Source organism: Podarcis raffonei, chromosome 13 (assembly GCF_027172205.1).
Source record: "Podarcis raffonei isolate rPodRaf1 chromosome 13, rPodRaf1.pri, whole genome shotgun sequence".
Classification (NCBI taxonomy): Eukaryota; Metazoa; Chordata; class Lepidosauria; order Squamata; family Lacertidae; genus Podarcis; species Podarcis raffonei.
The window spans coordinates 18,241,900-18,266,043 of NC_070614.1; the positions used below are offsets into that span (position 1 = coordinate 18,241,900).

The 24,144-nt window shown below is 47.5% G+C and overlaps 1 protein-coding gene across 2 annotated transcripts; it reads right to left on the reverse strand.

The window, feature by feature from the left end:
• Positions 1 to 5,996: 5,996 nt before the first annotated feature.
• On the reverse strand, positions 5,997 to 21,591 carry LIN7B (lin-7 homolog B, crumbs cell polarity complex component). Of its 2 annotated transcripts, none has more exons than XM_053361086.1 (6): positions 21,168 to 21,591; positions 20,170 to 20,288; positions 17,762 to 17,833; positions 14,744 to 14,953; positions 13,165 to 13,328; positions 5,997 to 11,343 (listed from the first exon to the last, which is right to left on the reverse strand). In XM_053361086.1, the coding sequence occupies exons 1-6, from the start codon at positions 21,196 to 21,198 to the stop codon at positions 11,322 to 11,324; spliced, it is 618 nt and encodes a 205-aa protein (XP_053217061.1). In that variant the 5' UTR covers positions 21,199 to 21,591; the 3' UTR covers positions 5,997 to 11,321. The 2 variants fall into 2 exon arrangements, with proteins under 2 accessions (XP_053217061.1, XP_053217060.1); XM_053361085.1 differs by lacking the exon at positions 21,168 to 21,591 and adding an exon at positions 20,821 to 21,087.
• Positions 21,592 to 24,144: the final 2,553 nt, after the last annotated feature.

Below are 24,144 nucleotides of genomic sequence, written 5' to 3' on the forward strand. Positions count from 1 at the left end.
TTTTCTGGAACAAGACCGAGACCTCAATTTGTAGCAGTAGGTAGCAAACACACAGCAATACAGAGCCATTACTTCCCCCGCTCCCTCTTTTGGCCTACGAAGGGAATAGGCCTAGCGCATGAGACTGAGGGGTGTGGTGCTGGGCACATGTGTGGTTTTTGTGCCTGTGGCTCCCCTCACCTGCCTCTCCTGAAAGGGCACCTGTTCCATTAAGCAAGCACAGACCTGTCTTTTTTTTTAAAAAATGACCTTGTATCGGGATCAGGGAGTGATGGCGGCGGGGGAACACGCCGGAGGAACGGCTGGGAACCTGCCATTAAAAACCTATTTGGGACCTGAAATGTGTTGCGCCCAAAGGCCTGCTTGGAGGCGACAGGGAGCGGTGAGCAAAATGGAGGCATAAGAGGTCAGTTTGGAGCCAGGATATACCTGAGTCTCCTGAGGGCCATGAAGAACTGGAGATGCTGTTGGGACTCCAACTCACTTCAGCAAGAATGTGGTCAGAGCAGAATTAGACTGAACCTTGCATTGTATAAATATAGGTTTGTAGGGAACTTCACAGAAACTATATAAGAAATATGTAACTATGCGGTATAAGATAATCAACAGATAAAGTAAAGAGAGATTAATTGGAAGGCATTTTTAATTTCTTGTTTTACAATCGTTCACATCATTGGGAGTACAAATGATGTAGTTATAAGAATTGTGTTGTTTCATATACAGTGGTTCCTCGGGTTAAGAACTTAATTCGTTCTGGAGCTCCGTTCTTAACCTGAAACTGTTCTTAACCTGAGATACCACTTTAGCTAATGGGGCCTCCTGCTACCGCTGTGTGATTTCTGTTCTCATTCTGAGGTAAAGTTCTTAACCCGAGGTATTATTTCTGGGTTAGTGGAGTCTGTAACCTGAAGTGTATATAACCTGAAGCGTATGTAACCCGAGGTACCACTGTATTGCTATTGTCTGTTTGTCAATTTATAGTTTGTTTATTTGATTGTATGTTTGTTGGTTGGTTTGTCTGCTTGCCTGGCATAAATGTATCTATTTTAAAACAATAAATATATATTTTAAAAAAAGAAAAGAAAAAAGAATGTGGTCAGGGACGATGGGAGTTGTTGTCCTGAAATACCCAGGTGCATGGTCCTTCTTGCGATTCCAGCGGCCACTAACTCTGCATTAGAGAGAGAGAGAAGTAACTTTCCTCCTAATGTGTCATGTCTTCTTCACTTTCAGGCTGCAAACCCTGAGAATTGCATCTAGCATCTTCAGGAAGCTGCTGAGGCCATTGCAACCTGCCAGGGTCCACCTCCAACACGTGTCATGGACTCCCATTTTAAAAAAAATTCCCATGGTGCTTAGCGTTAGGCAGCTGCCGTTTAATTTCCCCACAAGGCCCTTGACACAGCCTCACTCTGTGGAAAATTTTAATGGAGGAGTGCTGATAGGCAAGGAGGGTATAGGAAGGGACACATGCACCCCACTGAGGGTATTACCCTCAAAGAGCTGAAGCTGGCCCTGTTGGAAACCTCTGTCATTTGTAATTCATAAAAACAGAACCTAGAAATTTTAGGGAAACAAACAGATATGATAAATATAAGACTGCACGAAAAAAACACACCACCATTCTTTTTTAATGTGAACACAAAACATCAAACAGCCAGATATATCTGCTGATGATCACATATATTAGAAGGGATGAAGAACTAGTGGCCAGGCATTGTTGGACAAATTCTCATTGTCCCTGACTACTGATGGGGGTTGATGAGAGTTGGGAGTCCAAAGAACATCTGGAGGTTCACTGGTTCGCCACCCCTGTGTTAGAATAAAGGTATATTGGCATAACAGGACGCAGGTGGCGCTGTGGGTTAAACCACAGAGCCTAGGACTTGCCAGTCAGAAGGTTGGCAGTTTGAATCCCCACGATGGGGTGAGCTCCCGTTGCTCGGTCCCTGCTCCTGCCAACCTAGCAGTTCAAAAGCACATTAAAGTGCACGTAGATAAATAGGTACCACTCCGGCGGGAAGGTAAACGGCGTTTCCATGCGCTGCTCTGGTTCACCAGAAGCTGTTTAGTCATGCTGGCCACATGACCTGGAAGCTGTGCGCCGGCTCCCTCGGCCTATAAAGCAAGATGAGCGCCGCAACCCCAGAGTCGTCCGCGACTGGACCAGGTCAGGGGTCCCTTTACCTTTATATTGGCATAACCATTTCCACATTTAGAAATAGTGTCCTGAAGGATATCGGAACACAGGAACCTTTAATGAACTGGTATTTGCCAGAGGAACCTGAAAGCCAGGATTTCCTCAGTAGTGGAGACCCTCTTGGTTCACTGACAGAAACCTTCCAACCATCGCACCTTGGGGATGCCATTTTGGGTAGGAATAAGTTGGCCTCGGCTCAACCACACCCCAGTTTTAGGTCACATATGATTATTCCTCAGGAGTCCCTATATTTCAGGTTATTCATTTCAAAGGGTCTATAACTTATCCAGAGTGGATTCCCTACGATGGTTAGATGGCGCCTTGAACACCTTCTTCCAGCAACTCCTGAGCCAAGCTGGTGCCAAATGTACAGTGGTACCTCGGGTTACATACACTTCAGGTTACAGACTCCGCTAACCCAGAAATAGTACCTCAGGTTAAGAACTTTGCTTCAGGATGAGAACAGAAATTGCGCGGCGGTGGCACGGCAGCAGCGGGAGGCCCCATTAGCTAAAGTGGTACCTCAGGTTAAGAACAGTTTCAGGTTAAGAACGGACCTCCAGAACAAATTAAGTTCTTAACACGAGGTACCACTGTTTTGCTCTGCTTTCCTTTGGACCAAGGCAGTGAGGCAGAGAGGGGATCTTGTCAGGGCACCCCAGGATCCCTATAAATGTTGCTCAGGCTTGTGCTCCAGACAGTTCACTTTGGTGCTGCTAATGCAGCAAAAATGCCGGAGGCAGCAGTTACAAGTACCAGTCTCTGCAGCAGCCACAGCAGGTGCTGTGATTCTCCAGAAGTTCAATTTCACCCCCGGAGGCGCACTCCATTGTCTTTTGAGGCCGATGGAAGCCAACAATAACTTAGTTGGATACAACCCCGAGTGACTTGCTATTAACAAACAAACCAGTGGGTCTCTACTAGGTTCACATACCAAAGGCACTCATTCCTTTACTTAAGAAGGTAATACAGAAGCAACTGATAACTAAGCAAGATTTTCAGCACAGATCAGAACCTTTTAAAATTGAAGCAAAGGGATCTGTGCCTTTGCCATGCATAAAACATGCTGCTTCTCTTTACCATTTAAACGTATCCGAAAGCAAGCCTTGAAAAATATTGCTGAGAGTTTGAAGGCCGATTTGCCATCCTTGTTTTGGTCAATTTCACAGTGATCACTGAAGCATACTGAATGTTATAGGGATTAAATTAAATGATGAAATGAGACTTCCCCCGATAGCTGAGCTTGCAAGATGAAAGCAAAACACTTTGGGATCAGCTCACTTGTGTTCAAGTCTGCAAGAGCTCAGTATATTTATCATTGGTTTAGCAAAATTATCTAGCAAACCCAAGGTTTCATTGTTTTAAGTAATTTGAAGCATATAATTTCAGTTGCTGACTGACCATTCCTTTGCTAAATGGGTTGTTGATGAACGGACCAGGATGGTCAGTTGATGCCTCATGAATGATATCTAACAGAGGAGCATGTCTCATTCCTCCGTTTTTGAACGAAATCTCGCGTTTGGAGATGGTGACGAGGGAAGAAGCAGGGGTGTGTCCTTTGAAGACAAGACAGAGCTCAGGAGCCTTGAAGTTGCCCATTGAGTTCCTAAATAGCAATCTAAGTACGCATGCAGGTCACAGCATCCTCTGTGATAGTGAGGTGTTCTGTATTTCTATTTACAATTATAGTAATTATTTCTAAACTTGCATCGAAACACAAAAAACAGCATATGCACATTTTAAGCAAATAACCATCCTCTTCTGGTGACATGTAAGGGGCTGCCTTAAGCTCAGTTTGATAGCTGCCAGAAATCTTCCCTGTGGAATTATTTCCAAAGGAGTCCATCCGACTCCATTGCCTTCAGATTGTTAGGAAAGATCCCCTCTCCCAGACTTCTGAGATTGCTCCCCAATTTTAGTTGTTGCTTATGTTAGGTGAGACAGTGCGCCATTTTGTGTGTGTTTGATGTTAGCGTTTTGCTTTCTATATTGTTTCTTTTTTTTATAATACTTTTTATTAAGTTTTCCATTTTAACAATCCAATCAAATCACATTAAATATTCCAAATTATACAAATACATATCATAAAGTCCAAATATTTTGCCAAATTATATTTTTCTATATTCTTTTATGTTAAAATTTGCCTTGTGAACCTTTTTGAAGGCCAAATGACAGGATATATTTTAGCTTTTTTTTTTAATAATTAAAAAAACACATTTAACCGTTTTCCCCTAGATAAAAACCCACTGTGTTCCCAGGATTCTACCACTACCTTGGGGCACTTCCATCGTGTATGTAACCAGAATCCCATTGCCCAAACCAGATATATCAACTCAGTAATGTGGCAGGACTAAGCCGCTGGTGAAACAGATTTTGTACCTACAATGGCTAAAGCAACATCCCTACTCCGAGAGATACACGTACCATGAAAATGCTCCTTACACACACTCCTGGAATGGCCACAAACAGAATGCAGTGCCAGCAAGGCACTAAGGGAGGTGTAAATACACCAGAGACCCAGTAGTGGGTGCTCTGCCAGCCATAAAGCCCTAGCCACTGGCTTTATGAACCTTGACCTTGCAGACACCCATTGGCTGCCAATAAGCTATTGGGTCCAGTTTAAGGTTTTGATCTACAAAGCCTTTCACCTGGCGATCGTTACCTGCAGCATCACCTTCCTCATTCACTAAGATCAGCCGAGGCGGCTTCTCTTGGTTGTGCCATTTTGGAGAAAAATTTGGTAGTAATCAGACAGAGGGCCTTCTTGGTGCTGGCCCCCTCTCTGTAAGCTCAGATAGTCACAAACACTATTGATGTTTTGGCATATTCTCAGGCCTCTGCTGATATTTAGTCCCAGAGGTTTCGTTATGTCAATCTGCCTTAGCTGGATGCTATATTTTAATATTTGCATTGCATTGCAGTTTTAATATCTTAATTTATGTCACTTAATTGTACAGTATTAGGTTTTTGTGTGAATGGTGAACGAACCAACAAACTTGACAGAAGAGTGCCTTTGGAAACCAAGTTTGCCAATATTTCATCTAGCCTGCTTTGGAATCAAGTCTTCCAACATTTCTTCTACGGCGAAGGGCGTAGTTGGGTACGATAAACACCATAACACCACATATTATTGACAGAGAGACGAGAGGCCTTTGATGTAACAAGTGCCTTGAGTGTTGTGACACAGAACCAAGCTAGGGGTGTACTAGGGATGGGCGATATAGCGTCCAAAACTGGTTTGAAGTCCGTATTGTGATATCGGTTTCATAATTGTTGACCTTGCAATATATCACAAATCGTGTGTGTGCGTGTGCGCGCGCTACACAAAAATCACAATGTGAGGAAAACCGTGAAGCCAGCCAACGCCTCTACATAGCTCCATCCTTACTTCAGACATTGTGATATGTCATTATATCACCATGTTTGGCAGGTGATATGTCAAAAGTGCAAGTAGATAAATAGGTACCACTCCGGTGGGAAGGTAAACGGCGTTTCCGTGCATTGCCCTGGTTCACCAGAAGCGGCTTAGTCATGCTGGCCACATGACCCGGAAGCTGTACGCCGGCTCCCTTGGCCAATAAAGCGAGATGAGCGCCGCAACCCCAGAGTCGTCCGCGACTGGACCTAATGGTCATGGGTTCCCTTTACCTTTACCTTTATCACAATATTGAAAACCAGGAATCGCCCAACCCTAGTGTGTACATTTGCAGAATCATTCTCCAACTGAGGTTCAAACACCCATTTTAAAGAGCAGAAAGGGGAGTGGGGAGATGCAAAAACAGACTGTAATACGAAGTGAGGCTTCTCAAACACTGTGCTTTACTAGTTTATTGACATTTAAATCACACTCTTCTTTTGGAACAGCTTACACAGGAGTTCCCTGGCACTCTTCCCTTACAGCGCTGATCAACCAGTGACCTGCTAGTGGTATAATCACATGACACCCATGGGGACCGGGTAGCTGGCAAAAAAGCCCACTGAAGTATGGGGTTCTGCTAAAGGAAGACAGATTTTCCTAGAGAGGGTTAATTAGGAGGAGCACAACACTTTTGGCTGAACCTTTGGGCAAGACAGGGTGGGGTGTGGGGTTTGACTGGGCCAGGAAAAAGATATTTGCACCCCACTCTAGTCAGAGCAATGGCGAAGTGTTACATGTGCTCCCCAACAACAGTGTATTATTAGGGGGGGCATAATGCCACAAGCAAGCTATTTGGTCCCTCTAAATCAGTGGTGGCCAAACATGGCCCTCCAGCTGTTTTTGGACTACAACTCCCATCATCCGTATCTAACAGGACCAGTGGCCAAGGATGATGGGAATTGTAGTCCCAAAACAGCTGGAGGGCCAGTTTGGCCACCACTGCTCTAAATCAAGTGTGGCAAACCTGCAGACCTCCTGATATTTGCTGGACTACAACTCTCATTTACTATGCCAGCTAAGGCTGATGGAAGCTGCACCAAATAGCATCTGGGAAGCCACAGGGCTAGTTTCCCAATCTTGGGTGTCCAGCTGTTTTTGGACTACAGTTCCCATCATCCCTGACCGCTGGTCTTGCTAGCTAAGGATGATGGGAGTTGTAGTCCAAAAACAACTGGAGAAACACTGGTTTGGGAAACACTGGGCTAGCCGCTCTCGTTCTTGACCATGGCACGGCATCCTGGACCGTTTCAGCAATCTGAAGAGCCAAGAAGTCCAAGGGAGCCTCTGAGCTTGTGTTCTCGCTCATCCAGCTTCCGTGGTGCATGGCAAATTGCTTTTTAAAAACGGAAGCCTGGGAGTGCTGTGAAACATGACACAGGAATCTGCTGATCAGAGATGGGAATACGGAGTTTTAAACAAACCCCAAACCAATGGACAGACTGAGCAAAGGCATGAATCCAAGGAACCCCCAACAGAGACTATGAGCATCAATTGCAAGGACCTGAAAAGTTGTATTTTCCGTATTTTTTGCTCTATAAGATGCACCGGACCACAAGACGCACCTAGTTTTTGGAGGAGGAAAACAAGAAAAAAAATATTCTGAATCTCAGAAGCCAGAACAGCAAGAGGGATCGCTGCGCAGTGAAAGCAGCAATCCCTCTTGCTGTTCTGGCTTCTGGGATAGCTGCGCAGCCTGCATTCGCTCCATAAGACGCACACACATTTCCCCTTACTTTTTTAGGAGGGAAAAAGTGAGTCTTATAGAGCAAAAAATACGGTACTTGCTTTTTAAGGCGCTAAAGCATATGTTCTCTTCATGACCTCCTCTCAGAGCCAAACTAGACCTGAAGTTAAAAGCCTTTTGCAATTTTTTTTTAAAATGCAAGTTAATTACAAAATCCTATCAGCATACTTAGGGGGCCGATAATTAACGGGATCAGAGCAGACGTAGAAGGGAAATTTAACCTTTTCCTCCCATTCTGCAGTCTTGAAGGAAAGCCCTCTTGAACATGGTGTGAGTTTGTTGGAGATAAGTGGGTAAAAACATCACCCTCCAAAAGCAAAGGCAGTAAGCCCACAACTTGTGCACCTTTAACTTGTGCACCTTCAAGTTTTACACACGTGGGAAAAATTAAAAAGAGTGCAGGGTTCCAGGAAAAATGTTGTTGGCAATCCCAGCCACCATTAAAGCCAATGTGTTTTGACTATACGCAACTTTGGCTTTTAGACGGGATCGCCGGAACGTAACTCCTGCATAAACTGCTGGTTTACAGCCCCAATTACAGAAGATTTTCCTCTGGACTGTGACATGGGAGGAATTCGCTCTCCATGCCTGCACTAATCCCGTTAATTATCAGCACCCTCGGCCCCCACCCCTCAAAGCTGATGCAACCTGCATTTTAAAAAACCAGCACGTCAAGTCTGTCGGTTGGCCCTGAGCCCATATTCTGCGCTTACATGGGGTGGGTCCCAGTTCTGCGAAGAAGCACAACTTGAAAGGAGGGATGTTTTCGGAAAAAACTCAGTTTTTCATTTGAGCTCAGGGGAAGTACTGTACGCAGAGCACCGATCCGGAAAAAAGCAACACCGTATTCAAATAAATCTAGGCATTTACAAGGAGATTCGACACTCCTTTTGGATTATTTTATCGAATTCCAGCATCCAGGAAAATATTTCTTTTTAAATTTTTGCAATTCGACACATTTTGCCGTCGTAAATACAACCAGCTTGGACGGAACAGTGCTGGACAACTCTTAAGAGTTGCATTTTAGCATACAGGTGTGCTCTTGGGATTAAATGAAAGACTAGTTTGAACAGCCTGCTCAGCTATCTATTTCGCTGTAAATTAGGAAGTCGCCTTACAACAGGGGCAGAGGCTTTTCATCCATCTGTTCCCAACCTGGGACATTTATTTATTTATTTTTTGCACGCAGAGCCTATCAAACATGCATGCTTCGTTTTCTGTTAAGAACCTGCTTCACACAAGGTCAGAGACAATTTTGTCCAGCTAGGCCTGGGTAGAGAACCTGCGACCCTCTATATCGGGCATGCAGAAACATCTCTGGGTGTTCCTGAACTACAACTCCCACCATCCACCCCTGCAGTGGCCACACTGGCAAGGGCTGATGGGAGTTGTGGTTCGGCAACAAATGGAGGGTTTCCCCCATCCCTGGTCTAGCATAACAGTGTTGTCTATTCTGACCGGCAATGACTCTTCCTGTGTCTCAGGTATCATCTGATCCTTTCAGCTGAAAAACACCAGGGCCTGAACTTATCCTGGAGGAGTCACCCAGAGTGGCTGGGGCAAACCAGTCAGATGAGTGGGGGTACAAATAATAAAATTATTGTCATTATTATTAACTACTGCAGGCAAAGCATGGGCTGTACCCACTGAGCTATGGGTCTTCTTCCTAAATTGCACCCTATCGACACATGAAAGCGGCAGATTTCACACAAACCTGTGCCAACTCCCAGCCTGGGCGACCTTTTTGCACATACTGTATTTTTCCGTGTCTAAGTCTATATTTCCCCCCATTCTTTTAAAAGTTTAAAATTGGGGGTCGTCTTATACACGGAATGTTGAAATTAATTATTTCTTAATTTGGGGCTCAAAAAATTGGGGTGGTCTTATACTTGGGGACGTCTTATACACAGAAAAATACGGTAACTCTTTGGCTTGGCTTTCTGAATGTCGCGGCAAGTAACAGTGGGTTTCTCTGACCCATGCCAACTAAATCAGACTGAAGCAATCAGGTGATTTCAAGTCAGCATGGATCAGCTTAGAACCACAGGCTTTCGCATTCTGATGGGGCTGGGAGCCATGATATTTTATGTCAGCATTCTCAAATCATTATTATGCAGCTAGTGCCACAACTTCTCCCCAAAATTCACCTAAACATTACTTTTTCATAAATCCTGACCAGAGATTCATTAAGTGCTCCACCTGCTGGTCAAAGGGTCAAACTGCACTGCAGCTTATTTCATTCTGATTTTTTCCCCTTTCTGCCAACACTCTGATGGAGCTGTTGCCACTGAAACTAACTGAAAGCACACCAGTGCAGGTAGATAAATAGGTACCACTGCGGCGGGAAGGTAAACGGCATTTCTGTGTGCCCTGGCTTCTGTCATGGCGTCCCGTTGCGCCAGAAGCGGTTTAGTCATGCTGGCCACATGACCCGGAAAGCTGTCTGCGGACAGGATAGTCATTTAGAGGCCTGTTAAGAGAAATCTAAAATAGAGGTCTGTTGTGATTGTTGTGGGGTAAGGGGGGTTATCTTTTCTTACTTAGTATAATCTGGACAGACATTATTTACATACACGTCGTGTTATTTATAAAACTCCATAGCGTTTTGCTGTTTTTTATCTCATTAATCCTCACAGCAACTTTGCGAGGGAGGCCGTTCCAGCCCCCATTTTACAGACGGAGAACTGAGGCTGAGTGTACACAAGTTTACCCAAAGATCGCCAGTGAGCTTTGCAGCTGAAATTATTGTGATTTCCCACATCCATATCCAACCTTGTTTTGCTTTTTTATAAAAAAAAATCACATTCTACTATGGGTTGCTATAGAAAAAAAAATGGTTTGGCTTGGTAAAGTTGTAGCCCTAGAGCCCTGGGACAATTCTCTCACTCCAAAGCTCTTATCAGTATTAATTGGCAAGATATCCCAAGGAACTCAAGGGCACCAAACATGGGTTTTCACTGTTCTGTCCTCACAACAACCCTGTGAGGTACGTTAGGCTGAGAGAGAGAGGGACAGGTGATATGGTCAGCCAGTTAGATTTGAACCCAGGCCCAAAGCCAGGGCTACACCACGCCTTCTCATCAGTGTTGGCGTTTCTGTGTCTAAGCCCTATACGGCTTAGGACCCTCATACCTACGGGACCGCCTCTCCTGCGATGTCCCACAGAGGAACTTACGGTCTTCAAATAAAAACATCCTCAAGGTCCCAGGCCACAGAGAGGTTAGGCTGGCCTCAGCTAGAGCCAGGGCTTTTCCGGCTGCGGCTCCAATCTGGTGGAACGCTCTGTCACAAGAGACTAGGGCCCTGCGGGACTTGACATCTTTCCGCAGGGCCTGCAAGACAGAGCTGTTCCACCAGGCCTTTGGTCAAGGCGCAGCCTGACTCCCTCCTCTGGCAATCTTCACAGAACTTTAGCTTAATGGTTGCCATCAATTTGATTTTAATTAATTTTTATAATGAATTGTTTTTAGAATGTTGCACTATTTTATTGTTGTTGAGCCCGGCTTCGGCTGGGGAGGGCGGGATATAAATAATTATTATTATTATTATTATTAGGGTGGGAGGCTGGCTAGAGAGGGGACCCCTCACCCTGCAATGGAAACGAAACCATCCCTAGAGGAGAGGCATTAGACGTGGGAGCTTTCCATTTTCCTCTATTTTTTTATAGCCCTGTACATCATAGGCAGCAAAGAACAGGCTCTTGGGGGCTTTGCGGTACCTTCTTCAGTTTCACAAAGGGTAGGGACTCGCACAGATACACAGTCACTCACACAGAACATCTTTAAATAAGAGGATTGTGGAGAATAAATACTGTACATAGGAGCCCACCTCCTGGCAATGAGGAGGAAGGCAGATAAATATGTCTCCTGCTATACAGATAAAACCATCGGGGAGGGTGCGGTGGGGTGGGAAAAAAATCGCAGGCCGGCCCAAACAAACCAGATAGATAATGATGCAAATTATCCTCGGGACTCCAGGGATCTGAAGAAACAAAGAGAGATAGGAAATACCAACCGTGAGAGCAAGCAGGGAGGCAGGCAGACACAAAAGAAGTTTTTCTTAAAACTCTGAGAAAGGACTAATATTTTTTTTCCATGTGGCCACTCTAGTTAACTAACGCGGGTGGCGCTGTGGGTTAAACCACATAGCCTAGGACTTGCTGATCAGAAGGTCAGCGGTTCAAATCCCCGTGACGGGGTGAGCTCCCGTTGCTCGGTCCCTGCTCCTGCCAGCCTAGCAGTTCAAAAGCATGTCAAAGTGCAAGTAGATAAATAGGTACTGCTCCAGCGGGAAGGTAAATGGCGTTTCCATGCGCTGCTCTGGTTCGCCAGAAGCAGCTTACTCATGCTGGCCATGTGACCCAGAAGCTGTACGCTGGCTCCCTCGGCCAATAAAGCGAGATGAGCGCCGCAACCCCAGAGTCGGCCACGATTGGACCTAATGGTCAGGGGTCCCTTTACCTTTATCTAAGAGCAAGCTAGGATGTGATGATGGCAAGGGAGAGGAAGGGAGAGGTGGGTCACAAGAAAACCAGATCAATTGGTTTCTGAACCATAATGAGGATGTCAAGAAATAAACAGCTATCTGACTTTTAGAAGACATCTGAAGGCAGCCCTATTTAGGAAGTTTAAAATTTTGATGTTTTATCGTGTTCTTAATATTCTGTTGGGAGCCGCCCAGAGTGGCTGGGTATAAATAATAAATTATTAATATTAATATTGTTATTTTTATTATTGTCATGCTTTATTCCATTTATGTACTTTTTACTTATGTTGTCAGTACTTTGCATTGATCGTTTTATTGTATTGCTTTTGGTAATTTGGGTCTGTTTGCTTTTTTAAGTTGCCATCCACTCCCTAGATATATTTAACATAAACGGCCCTTAATAAATAAATATTGAGGGTTCTGCACCCGGATTTCTCCTCTCTTCCGTGCCTGCCCTTTCCTCTTGCCAACACCCAACTGTGTCATTTGCAAGACGCTCTCCCAGAAGCATCAAATATTGATCTCACTCCCTCTCTCTATAGGGACACACAGATGAATAGAATCCAGAGGGAAAGCATGTATTCCTTACCCCAGTTCTAGATTTGCACATGTTGATCAGATACCAGGAAGATTTCAACACTGCGATTTCAGATTTGATGCCGGCAATGAGGATAAATCAGATTCCAAATATAAACCCCAACTTCTCTCCCAAACCTAATGGCTGGACTTGTGTGACTCAGCTGACACTGTCAGCCACCTGGCTTCAAGCTACCGTACTTTTCGCTCTATAAGACACACATTTCCCCCTCCAAAAGTTAAGGGGAAATATGTATGTGCGTCTTATGGAGTGAATGCAGGCTCCTTGGCTTCAGTGAAGGCAACGCGAAGCCTCCGAAGCGCAGAGGGAGCGTTCCTGCTGCGCTCCAGAAGCTTCGGGTTGCCTTCACTGAAGCCTGGAGAGCGAGAGGGGTCGGTGTGCACCGGGTTCCTTTCACTGAAGGGTAGGTGCCCCTTCAGCTAAGGCACAGTGCCCCTTCAGCTAAGCGGGAGGAGAAATGGAAGGGGCTCCATTTCTCCTGCCGCTTCGCTGAAGGGGCACTGCGCAGAGAGGGGGAGATTTCCCCCCCCTTGTTCTCCCCCTCTAAAACAAGGTGCGTCCTATGGTCGGGTGTGTCCTATAGAGCGAAAAATACGGTACACCTGCTGCCATCTCACCTTCCAGGTGCGGTAGCCCCGCCCTCTTCTGCCCCTGGCCACCCAAACTATCCCCCGGAAGAACTGCTGCTTGGAAAGCCCTGTTTCCCGGCCCGCTCTTACGAGTAGCTGTTATGCTGCTGCCGGCGCCGCGCCGTCCGCATCTTCTCAAAGCGCGCCTCCATTTCTTCGAGTACTTTGGGCGTGTAGCGCACAACCAGCTTCACGGTACCCTGGGCTGCTTTCAGGAGCTCCACCGCCCGCTCGTGTTGCTCGCCCTCCACGCTCTGCAGGAAACAAGGAAGAAAAGCAACGCCACAAGAGAAATAAGTGCATTTCCTGATCCAAGACTCCAGTTTTCACCACCCATCGTCACTGCTGTGGTCCATGAGAAGCAGCCGTCCCTGCCTCAAATGACATATTTACGCAAGCGGGACCAGCAGCAAAACACTGCAGTGTGAAGCCAGCCCCGTTTTCCCTCTCCTTAAATGGCTCAGGACCGCAACACCTCAAGGACTGCCTGTTTCCATAAGAACCTACCCAGACCCTGAGATCATCTTCCAAGGGCCTCTATCGTGTGCCTCCTCCTCGAGAGGTCCGGAGGGTAGCAACACGAGAACGGGGCCTCCTCTGCAGTGGCTCCCCATCTGTGGAATGCTCTCCCCAGGGACGTTCGCCTGGTGCCCTCATTATACACCTTCAGGCACTAGGCGGAAACGTTCCTCTTTAACCAGGCCTTTGGCTGATTGACATCCAATGCCCTTTTAAAATGTGTTGGGGAGAGGGGATTATTGGTTTGTTTCTGCTCTTTTTATTACAGTGGTACCTCAGTTTTCGAACATAATCTATTCCGGAAGACCATTCGACTTCTGAGGCGTGTTCAAAAACGGAAGCATTTACTTCTGGGTTTACGGCGTTCGAAAACCAAAATGTTCGTCAATGGAGATGTTCGAAAACCGAGGTACCACTATTTTTTTTTATTTTATTGCGATTTTATGTTGTGAGCCACCCTGAGATCTATAGGTGTACAAATCTAATAAAGAAAAAGAAATAACAGCCATCAATCAGCTAGAGTAAACCTCCAGATAACAGCACACATGGTTTTTTGGAAACCATGTAATTTTATGTATTAAAGGTAAAGGGACCCCTGACCATTAGGTCCAGTCGTGGCCGACTTTGGGGTTGTGGCGCTCATCTCACTTTACTGGCCGAGGGAGCCGGCGTACAGCTTCCGGGTCATGTGGCCAGCATGACTAAGCTGCTTCTGGCAAACCAGAGCAGCGCACGGAAACACTATTTACCTTCTCGCCGGAGCAGTACCTATTTATCTACTTGCACTTTGACGTGCTTTTGAACTGCTAGGTTGGCAGGAGCAGGGACCGAGCAACGGGAGCTCACCCCATCGCGGGGATTCGAACCGCCGACCTTCTGATCGGCAAGTCCTAGGCTCTTTGGTTTAACCCACAGCGCCACCCGCCTCCCAATTTTATGTATTATGCCTATATAAAATCAACAATACATGTGCAACCACAAATAAAATCAGCCAATCAGCATTCCGCAATTGACTGAGTACGCTCTGTATCCCCTGAGTTGTTTTGGATCTCCACCCACCCCAACTGTTTCCGCTTCCTGCAAACCCGTATCCCGCTTCCATACACCCAAAAAGAAGCCTCTCGTATCGCCTGCCCCCCAATATACACACCACGCCATTGACTGACAGCAACTGATCTCCTCGCTTGAGGCCGCCGTGGCGGTCAGCCACGCCCCCTGGGATGATGCGGGAGATGTAGATGGGAGAGTTCTGCTCCTTTCCCCCCATGATGTTGAAGCCCAGGCCTTCGTCTGTCTTGGGCAGTTCCACCACCCGTGGGTGTGCGTGCCCTTCGCTCGCTGCAAAAGCAGCCACCGTCGCCTGGATATGGGGAGGAAGCAGAGAAGAGTCTGCACCAGTATTTAGGACTGTTTCGAAGACGTCTTTAAAAGTCAGTGAAGAAGAAGTAGAGTTTGGATTTGATATCCCGCCTTTCACTCCCTTTAGGGAGTCTCAAAGCAGCTAACGTTCTCCTTTCCCTTCCTCCCCCACACAAACACTCTGTGAGGTGAGTGGGGCTGAGAGACTTCAAAGAAGTGTGACTGGCCCAAGGTCACCCAGCAGCTGCATGTGGAGGAGCAGAGACGCGAACCCGGTTCACCAGATTACGAGACTACCGCTCTTAACCACTACACCACACTGGCTCTTAACCACTACACCACAGTGGCAAAACCCTTCCCCTCGTGCCCCAATTCCCTCGGGTTTTCATTTCCGACTCATCCCTCATCATCTCTCTTTGAAGGTGACCCGGAAACTACAACTAATCCAGAATGAGGCAGCTAGACTGATGACTGGGAGCGGCCGCCGGGACCACATAACACCGGTCCTGAGAGATCTGCATTGGCTCCCAGTACGTTTCTGAGCACAATTCAAAGTGTTGGTGCTGACCTTTAAAGCCCTAAACGGCCTCAGCCCAGTATACCTGAAGGAGCGTCTCCACCTCCATCGTTCAGCCCAGACACTGAGATCCAGCTCCGAGTGCCTTCTGGCGGTTCCCTCATTGCAAGAAGTGAGGTTACAGGGAACCAGACGGAGGGCCTTCTTGGTAGTGGCGCCCACCCTGTGGAACACCCTCCCATCAGATGTCAAGGAAATAAGCAGCTATCTTATCTTTAAAAGACATCTGAAGGCAGCCCTGTTTAGGGAAGTTTTTAATATTTAATGCTGTGTTGTTTTTAACGCTCAATTGGGAGCCGCCCAGAGTGGGTGGGGAAACTCAGCCAGATGGGCAGGGTATAAATAAATTATTATTATTATATCATATCATCATGTATATGCTGGCTATCTAACTGGGTTCCCTCAGCCACTGTCAAATTACTCAAATTAACCTATGTGCATATTTCTACCCAGGGTTCTGCATACTCCATACTAAGCATTAGTAAATAAATTCAGTGCCAAGATAAACTGAATTTTACAACCCCATATAAATTATGCGAATTGCTCAGCTGCCATGTCATCACTTATGTTGTAAGACTTATTCTTTCTTTCCTTTTTCAAGTTACTGGGGTAGGCGCTCCAATAACTGGAAAACGTATTAGTCCCCAAACTTTCAAGCATATATTTGGGGCTATAAGGACTAGAAACTTGGTTTTTTAAAAAAGAAATGAAAGCAGAGAATCTCAGAAATTAGATTTTGAAACTACAGTAACATTCTGTGTTCCCCCTCCGCCCCCTACAAAACTGTGACACACATACAGTCTTGTATTCCCCATCCCTTCCTTCTCCCTCCTCCTCCTCTTTTCCTTTCGTGCCATGCCTTTTAGACTGTAAACTTGCACACACAGGGACAACCTACTTTCCTATTGCTTTTACTCATCTTATGCAAGCCGCTTTAGAACACTACCAAGCAGAAGAGCACAGGCAGACCACTTTACAAACAGCCCATTTCTAGCGATTTTCACACCATATTTTAAATACAGATATTGGTTCTAAGGAAGCTCCATTCAGTTGACCACCCTGTTTCCAGCACAGTGCATCCAGGTGCCTCAGGGAAGCCAAAAGCAAGGCAAAACAGCCCTCTCCTCCTGTTGTTCCCAGCAAACTGGTACCCTGAGAGGTATATGGCCTCCAGACCCAAAGGGTGCATATAGCCATTATGACTAATAGCCACTGAAAGTCTCTTTGCTTCCCGAGTTGGTCTAATCCCCTTCTAAAGCTATTTAATCAGGGCCAGACTAAGCTGTTTTTGCTGCTTGATGGCATCTTGCCCTCATCCCGGCCCCACGTCAAGGTGCTTGCAGCCAAAGGCCGGTCAAGTTATTTTGACACCCGACGCATGGGTACCTCTCCCTGGGTGTACAACCATCGCTTAGTAAATAATAGTTTTAAAAAGCCCAGCAAAACTAAATATCAGGTTGTTGTCCTTTCGTGACATTGAAAGTGAGCTGTCTGAGGCATCTGCCTCACTCTGTCTAATGAAAGGGCTGGCCCACAGCCTTTTAAGCAGTGTTAGAAACTCGGCTATATAAGTTAGGCACCAAATGGCTCCTTAAACCAGTGTCACAGTCGCCAAAACAGAAAGTTTAGTTGATTTTGGGGCCAGACAGCTCGGAAGCAGTATTTTTCAATACGACTTTGTGGTTGGTTCCTGAAATTCATTCCGATTGTGCAGATAAAATATAACGGATTGAATTCTACAGTGTGTGCTACTAGTGTGTGAAAACAGCCAAGATCCAAGGTTCACCAGATGGTGGAGACGTCAGGCAACATCCTGGCACCCGGGAAAGTCAGATGCAAAACGCGCCTGGCTAATTTCGAACATTGCTTTTAAGCTATCTAGCGCCATTACAGCAAATTCAGTAAGTTGAATGAAATATGAATTCTATGAAAAAGAGAACTAGCAACTTCAGACCAAGCGTTGCACAAGAATTCTAAGGAACAGAATGATAAAAATAATAATAGTGCAGTTTCAAAACCTGCAGTTGAAACCAATGCAGTTTTGAAACCACTGGTTAAAATCAGTGCAGCTTTGAAAGGTTCAGCCAGCCACTTCTGTTCAAAATGGCATCTGGCTGGATCCATTTTTTTCAAAGAAGAATCACAACAAGCAGGCAAACAGCTTCTCAAAATGCGTAGCAGATGGTGGGAACCTACACAACTGGAAGCAAAGCAAGAGATTTCTTCTCATACCTTAGCTGTGGCATGCGCCCGAATTTCAGCACTCCCTGTGATATCCAGTGTGTCATACAACTGCTCATAGACCTGTCCAGAAAAGAGACAATAAAAAGGGGGGTGTCAGGGAGATTTGTTTTTTTAAAAAATATTTTATTAAGGGTTTTCTTGTTTTACAGTGTAAGTGTAATGCATCGTGTATTTTTTTCATGTAACATTTTTACAAATCCGTTTCATTTGTTGAGGCATTAGGGGGAGAAGAAAAAAAAAAGAAAAGGGAAAAAAAGAAAGGGGGGTGGAGGGAGGGGAGATGGATGGGGGTGGGGTCGGGTAGCGGTGTTTCTATTATGCTTAATGTATGTGGAGTTTGGTGTCAGCGTGCTTGTGTTGTTCACTTGTGTTCCTTTGGTGGTGAGAGAGGTTGGGGTTGGCCTAGGGTGTGATTGTTTGTTTGTGATTGGCTGTGTGTGATCTTTGGCTGTGGTGAGTGAGGTGGGTGTGTGTTTTGGATCAGGTTAGCCATATTGATTTGTATGCTGTTGGTGGGTTATTGTCATTGTCCTGTTGGGCTGTGTATGTGATAAAGGGGAGCCATACCGGGGTGAAGGTGTCTTCTTCTGTTTGTCCCCGTGTCAGTTTCAGTTTATTAGTTAATTTTTCTAGTAGGGCTGTTTCCCATACTATTTGGTACCATCGGTCCATGCTTACTCCTGACAGGTCTCTCCAGTGTCTGGTTATGGTGTTTCTGGCTGCTGAAAGTAGGTGGGTTATGAGTTCTTTGTGGTGTAAATGGGCATTGTTGTCTTGGAAGTCATGGAGATTTGTGCGCCAAGTCTGGAGTTGACACCACTTGGAACACAGATGCTAAGGAGGATACTTGAAAGAAGCATCCGCTGTGGAATGGGAATATGGGATGGACAGAACAGGAGATAAGAGGGCATGGAAGCCAGACGGGGGGCGGGGAGAGCAGGTAGAACATCTCCTTTCATGGTGCTATGTTTCTATGATTCAGTTCTTGGTACCTCTGCGTAGACATGAGAAATACCCCAGTCTGAATCCCTGGCGAGCTGCTGTCTGCCAGTGTAAACAAGACAGTGGATGCTTAGGTTGCAAACGTGATCCGTGCGGGATGCATGTTCGCAACCCGCGTCTGCACATGCGAGGGTTGTGATTCGGCGCTTCTGTGCATAGTGCAATTTAGCGCTTCTATGCATGTGCGACGGCTGAAACCTGGAAGTAACCTGCTCCAGTACTTCTGGGTTCGCAGTGGTCCGAAACCTGAAAAAACACAACCTGAAGCGTCTGTAACCTGAGGTATGACTGTAATGCTCTAGATGGGACCTATGGTCTGAGTAAATATATAAGGCTGCTTCCCTTCTTCCTAATACAGTGGTACCTCGGGTTACAGACGCTTCAGGTTACATACGCTTCAGGTTACAGACTATGCTAACCCAGAAATAGTACCTCGAGTTAAGAACTTTGCTTCAGGTTGAGAACAGAAATTGCGCGTCAGCAGCAGGAGGCCCCATTAGCTAAAGTGGTACCTCAGGTTAAGAACAGTTTCAGGTTAAGAACGGACCTCCGGAATGAGTTAAGTTCTTAACCCAAGGTACCACTGTATTGACTTTGAGGGGATACAGAAGGGATTAGGAGTGTTTAAAGGAGAGTCCAGACAGAGGCCACTTCAGACATTTTCCTGCGTGAGGCAGCAAGTGGTGTCAGCCCCCTCCTATGAAAGGCGCACAGTGCACCAAGGCCCATCAAGTTATTTCGCCACCTGAGGCAGAAAAATCCCACAAGCACCTCTCCCCTTTGCCTAACGTTAAAAGCACAGATAATAATACAGCTAACTAACTAATGATTTGAAGCTCTTTTTAGGAAACCTCAAATCAGCTCTCTGAGGCGAGCGCCTAACAGTTGGTTCAGAGGTGGAGTTAGGGAGTGTAAGTGGCTTGCCTGCCCTGAGTGCCCAGCTGAGAGGGCGCTGCAAGAAATCATAAAAATCATGGAGTTGGAAGGGACCCTAAGGACTAACTAGTCCAACCCCCTGAAATGCAGCTGTCCCATCCGGGCCTTAGGATCACAGTGCTCTAACCAACTCAGCTATCCAGGCATCAGCATGTTGCAGAGCGGAAGGCAAGAGGCTAGATGCACCAGATTTTGGCGTTGTGCTGAAATTTGAAAGCCCCAAGTCTGCCACTGCCTGATTGCAAACATAGGACAAAGGTCGGGGTGACAGGGGAGTGACAAGAGGCCAGATGCGTGTGACACAGGTGCAACTGGCAGTGACAGGTGGGGGAAGTGGGTGACGAACTGGTGTAGAGGAAGAAGGCCAGGCAAGGAGCGCGAGGGGAGAGACGAAAGTATAAATGAAGAAAAGGAGAAGCGTCTGCCAAGGAAGGACCCGGGAAGAGTCGCTCGCTCACCTCCCTGATGGCCGAGCAGAATTTGCTCTGCAACACCCTCTGAAGGGCTTGGAGTTTCTGAGGCGGCACCTCCCCGCTGCGCTGCAGCCGCTCCAGCAGTTCAACCGCCCGCGCCACATCTGAGGAGAGGGAGAAGAGACGGCGGGGTTGTCAGCGGAGCGGGAGGAAGCCCCGGGCCGCCTCGGGCGACGCGCCTCAGCCGCCCCGGCGAATATCGCCTCGCGCTTCCCTTGCGCTCTCGCCGCGCGTAAAGGAGAGCGCGCGAAAGCGAAGATCCGGGCGAGCTGCGACGAAGCGGCGCCGATCTCCTCCTCAGCAGCCATGCCGAGCAAGGGAGGGAGGGAGGACCCACCCGCCACCTCCATCTTTCCGCGGGATCTCGCCTTCCCGCGCGCGCGCCCCGGCGATGCTCTCTTCCCTCCCCGCCATCCCCCTGGGACGCAGCGAGGGCGCACGGCTCTTGCTCGCTTTGGTGCGCCGGAGCTGGCGGATCCATCCGCCCCGATCCTCCTCCTCCTCCTCCTCCCTCCATATCCGCGGGAATCTCCCCCTTCCAGCCACCCGCGGATCTCTCCCACTCCAGGCGCAGGAGATGCCCACCCCTCTCCAAGACCATGTCTTCCCTCCTTCTCCACCGCCGGCGCAGCTTACCCCTCTCCAGCCCCAGAGGCTCGGCCAGCGCTGCCATCTTCGCTCTTGCGAAGCCCCACCGCCGCCTCTCGCACGTCAACGCGCGGAGAGCGGCGAGGGGAGGGAAGAGGGCTTTGCAACCTGATACGCCGCAGCCCTGCCCGCTGGGCTGCTGGTGCGCGTGTCTGCCGCGGCACGTGCGGAGGGCGCCCGGCCCCCTCCCGTGCACCGCTTAGGCCCGGCGGCGAGGAGATGCGCCCGGGCCGCGCCGCACAAACGCCCGAGCGAAGCAGCCCGAGGAGGAGCCATCATCCTGCGCGCACCTCTCCACGGATCCCCCCCCCTTTCCACCCCCTTCGCCTACGTACCGCGTCCGACCCGCAGCCGGTGGGGCACCATGGTGGACTGGCCAGGCGAGATCCTTGGTCGTTGCAGCAGCAGCGCGAGGCGACGAGATAGATCCGCTCACCGCTGCATCCCCTTCCACGCGTGCTCCCACCCGTGCAGGATGCGCAGCGACTTCCTTTTCTCCACCCCCACCCCGCGAGAGTGCCTTACGCGGATGTTAGCATCGTTATTAAAGCGCATCGCAGGTGAATCAGCGCTTTGAACTTGCCACTTCTAGGCGCCTTTGAAGAATCGGACGCAACCCAACCTCCTTGCAGAAGTCCCCTGCCTTACGCACACGTTTATTACAGGTTTGGAAAGCCTTGAACAGGAAAATATCTTTGTTAATGTTTCAGGCCTCCTTTCCAGAAGCTCGCACCCAGAGCGAAGTGGAAAACGGCGGTCCAGTCAGCAGGTGACTCACTGTGTCGTTTCCCCCCCTTTAATTTATCCAGCTGGTCTCAAGTATTTTTTATAGTAGGCGATTGTGTAATGAAAAGCTAAAGGCGAACACCTGGCAAACATGTTAAATTTGCACAAACTATCTGGAGCATAAAAATTATACACGCTGGATTTCAATAGGATATATGGGAAGGTAGACGGCATCCAAGGTGGGCTGCATTGCACAATTCAGGATGCAAGAGCCATTTCTCTTCCCCACTGAATCATGCAGATCCCACGGGTTGAACTGCTATCACTATCTATTGCACAAGATGGATGTGAAGATCAAATGGAGGAGGCAATCATGTTTACCAGAATTAGCTCCCTGGATAATTTTTATTTAACAAAATTTTCTGCTCGATTGTAAGAAAACCATTTACCCACAGTGCCTCCATCTTGCCAGGGTTCAAGTTCAGCTTATTTTCACTCATTCATCCCATCAGTGCATCCAGGTACTGACTGGTCCAGGGCCTGCAAGGCCTCCTGATATAGATGTTATGGAGAAACAGGGCTGAGTGGAAGAGATTGTGAAGAGCGCTAAAAGGACCTCTCCAAACTGGGGGAATGGGCAGTAGCATGACAAATGCAATTCAATGTGACATAAGGCAATTCATGTCACATAAACATTCATGGGGTGACTGACCAGGAACGAGACCTTGGATAGCTTGATGAAGATGTTGATCCATTGGGGTGGCAGCTGTGAATAAGCTAATTCCACATCAGGAATCATTAGGACAGGAATTGAAAAATAAAACTGCTGATATTAAAGAAAGCTATGGTGTGGCATTTGGAATACAGTGTACAGTTCTGGTCATCTCACAATATTGTAGAGCTGGAGGTGGTCCAGAAAAGAGCAACCAAAATGATCAGGGGTGGAGCAGTTCCCTTATGAGGGAAAGTTGCAGTGTTTGGAGAGGTAAGAAGTGACACGATTGAGATTTACAAATTCATGCATGGCATGGAGGAAGTGTATAGTGAAGTTTTTCTTCCTCTCTGCAGTGGCCATCCAATGCAGCTGAATGTTTAAAGATTATGGGAAGACAAAAGAAAGTACGTACGTCTCTGCACAGTGCAGTTAAACTGTGGAACTCACAGCAGCAGGAGGCAGCGATGGCCAACTTGGAAGAGCGTTAAATAAACTTATGTTGGCTATGCTCTGCCTCCAGAAGCAATATCACTTGCTGGAAATAATACTAATACTCCACATTTCTGGCTGGGTTTCTCCAGGCACTGCAGGTGGCTTCCAGAAACTTGTGCTTGGTTCCTGTTTGTGGGTTTCCCACAGGCATCTGGGTGGCCACTGTGAGAACTGACCCAACATCCTTGCAGAGAAATTGCCACCACTAGTCCAAACCTTCGGAGGTAAAGACTCCATCAAGGGTGTGCCCTTCCAAACCTTCGAATGCTGGACCAGTGACAATTTGAGACAGCCCCATGGTTGTCATGTGACCATGAGGTCCTAAACTGGCCCAGCAGCAGCATCCACATAGATACTGAAGTCATCCAGGACTATTGTCCTACGATCTTCTTAACACCATGTTAGAGACCACCTCTGCCAGTTTGGTTAGGGATGCCACTGGGCAAGAGGGTGGCCAGTAGACCAGCAGCACCCCCATTTTGTCGTTCAAGCCCACCACCAGATGCAGACCTCTAAGACCACCCCAAGAGGTATTCTGGTAAAGGAGATGGTGCTTCTATGGTAGCCAACACACACGACCCAGTCCAGACTGGTATTGTATTTGAGTACCCAGATGGGCACAGCTGAGTCAGGTCAGTGGCACCCAGTGCACCCCCTTCATCCGTAATTAAGTCATGGAGGAGCATGATCCTATTGTGACATTCATTTATAAGACCACCAAACCAGAGGAGCCAGTAACCTCTGAAGGAGTAGGAAGACTGCAACAGGGGGCCATCTCCGTCCCAGATGGTGGTCAACCCTTCCACTCCAACTATACCTTCCCTGGCCCACCACCACTGAAACTGGGGCATCTTCTCAACTCCCTATCTGCCGACCCAGATACAACTTAGTGCCATCATTAAGTGTCACCTACACAGCTGGCAGATTAGGCCACAGGCCAAGTAGAAAGTGCATGCCACACTCCTCTTTGCCTCAATCAAGGGAAACCTGACAAACAAAAATTCCCTTCCTCCAGGCTATCACCATGTCATGGGCCTGTCTCCTGCAATGCTTGACCTACAATTCCCTGTCTTGACTGACGGGTGCGTGCCCCTTTACCTCCCCAAAGGCAGCAACCCCACCACAGTCAACTCTGCCAGACGTGTCAAGTCTGCTGCTACAGTAAGGCAGGCTCTGGACCACCCCCACGCCTTAGCTGATAGGCAGTCAGTCAACATTCAAGGAGTATCACTTGCAATCAGCACCCACTTTAAGCTGCAAGCAGGTATCTAACAGGACAAACCGATGCAAGGCAAACTCTCTCTTGGTAGCTGGGTGAGTAGATCAGGCAGGGGGCATGGAAGTTCCAAACAGCTCCTCCCTGCGTAGTCCCCCTGCAA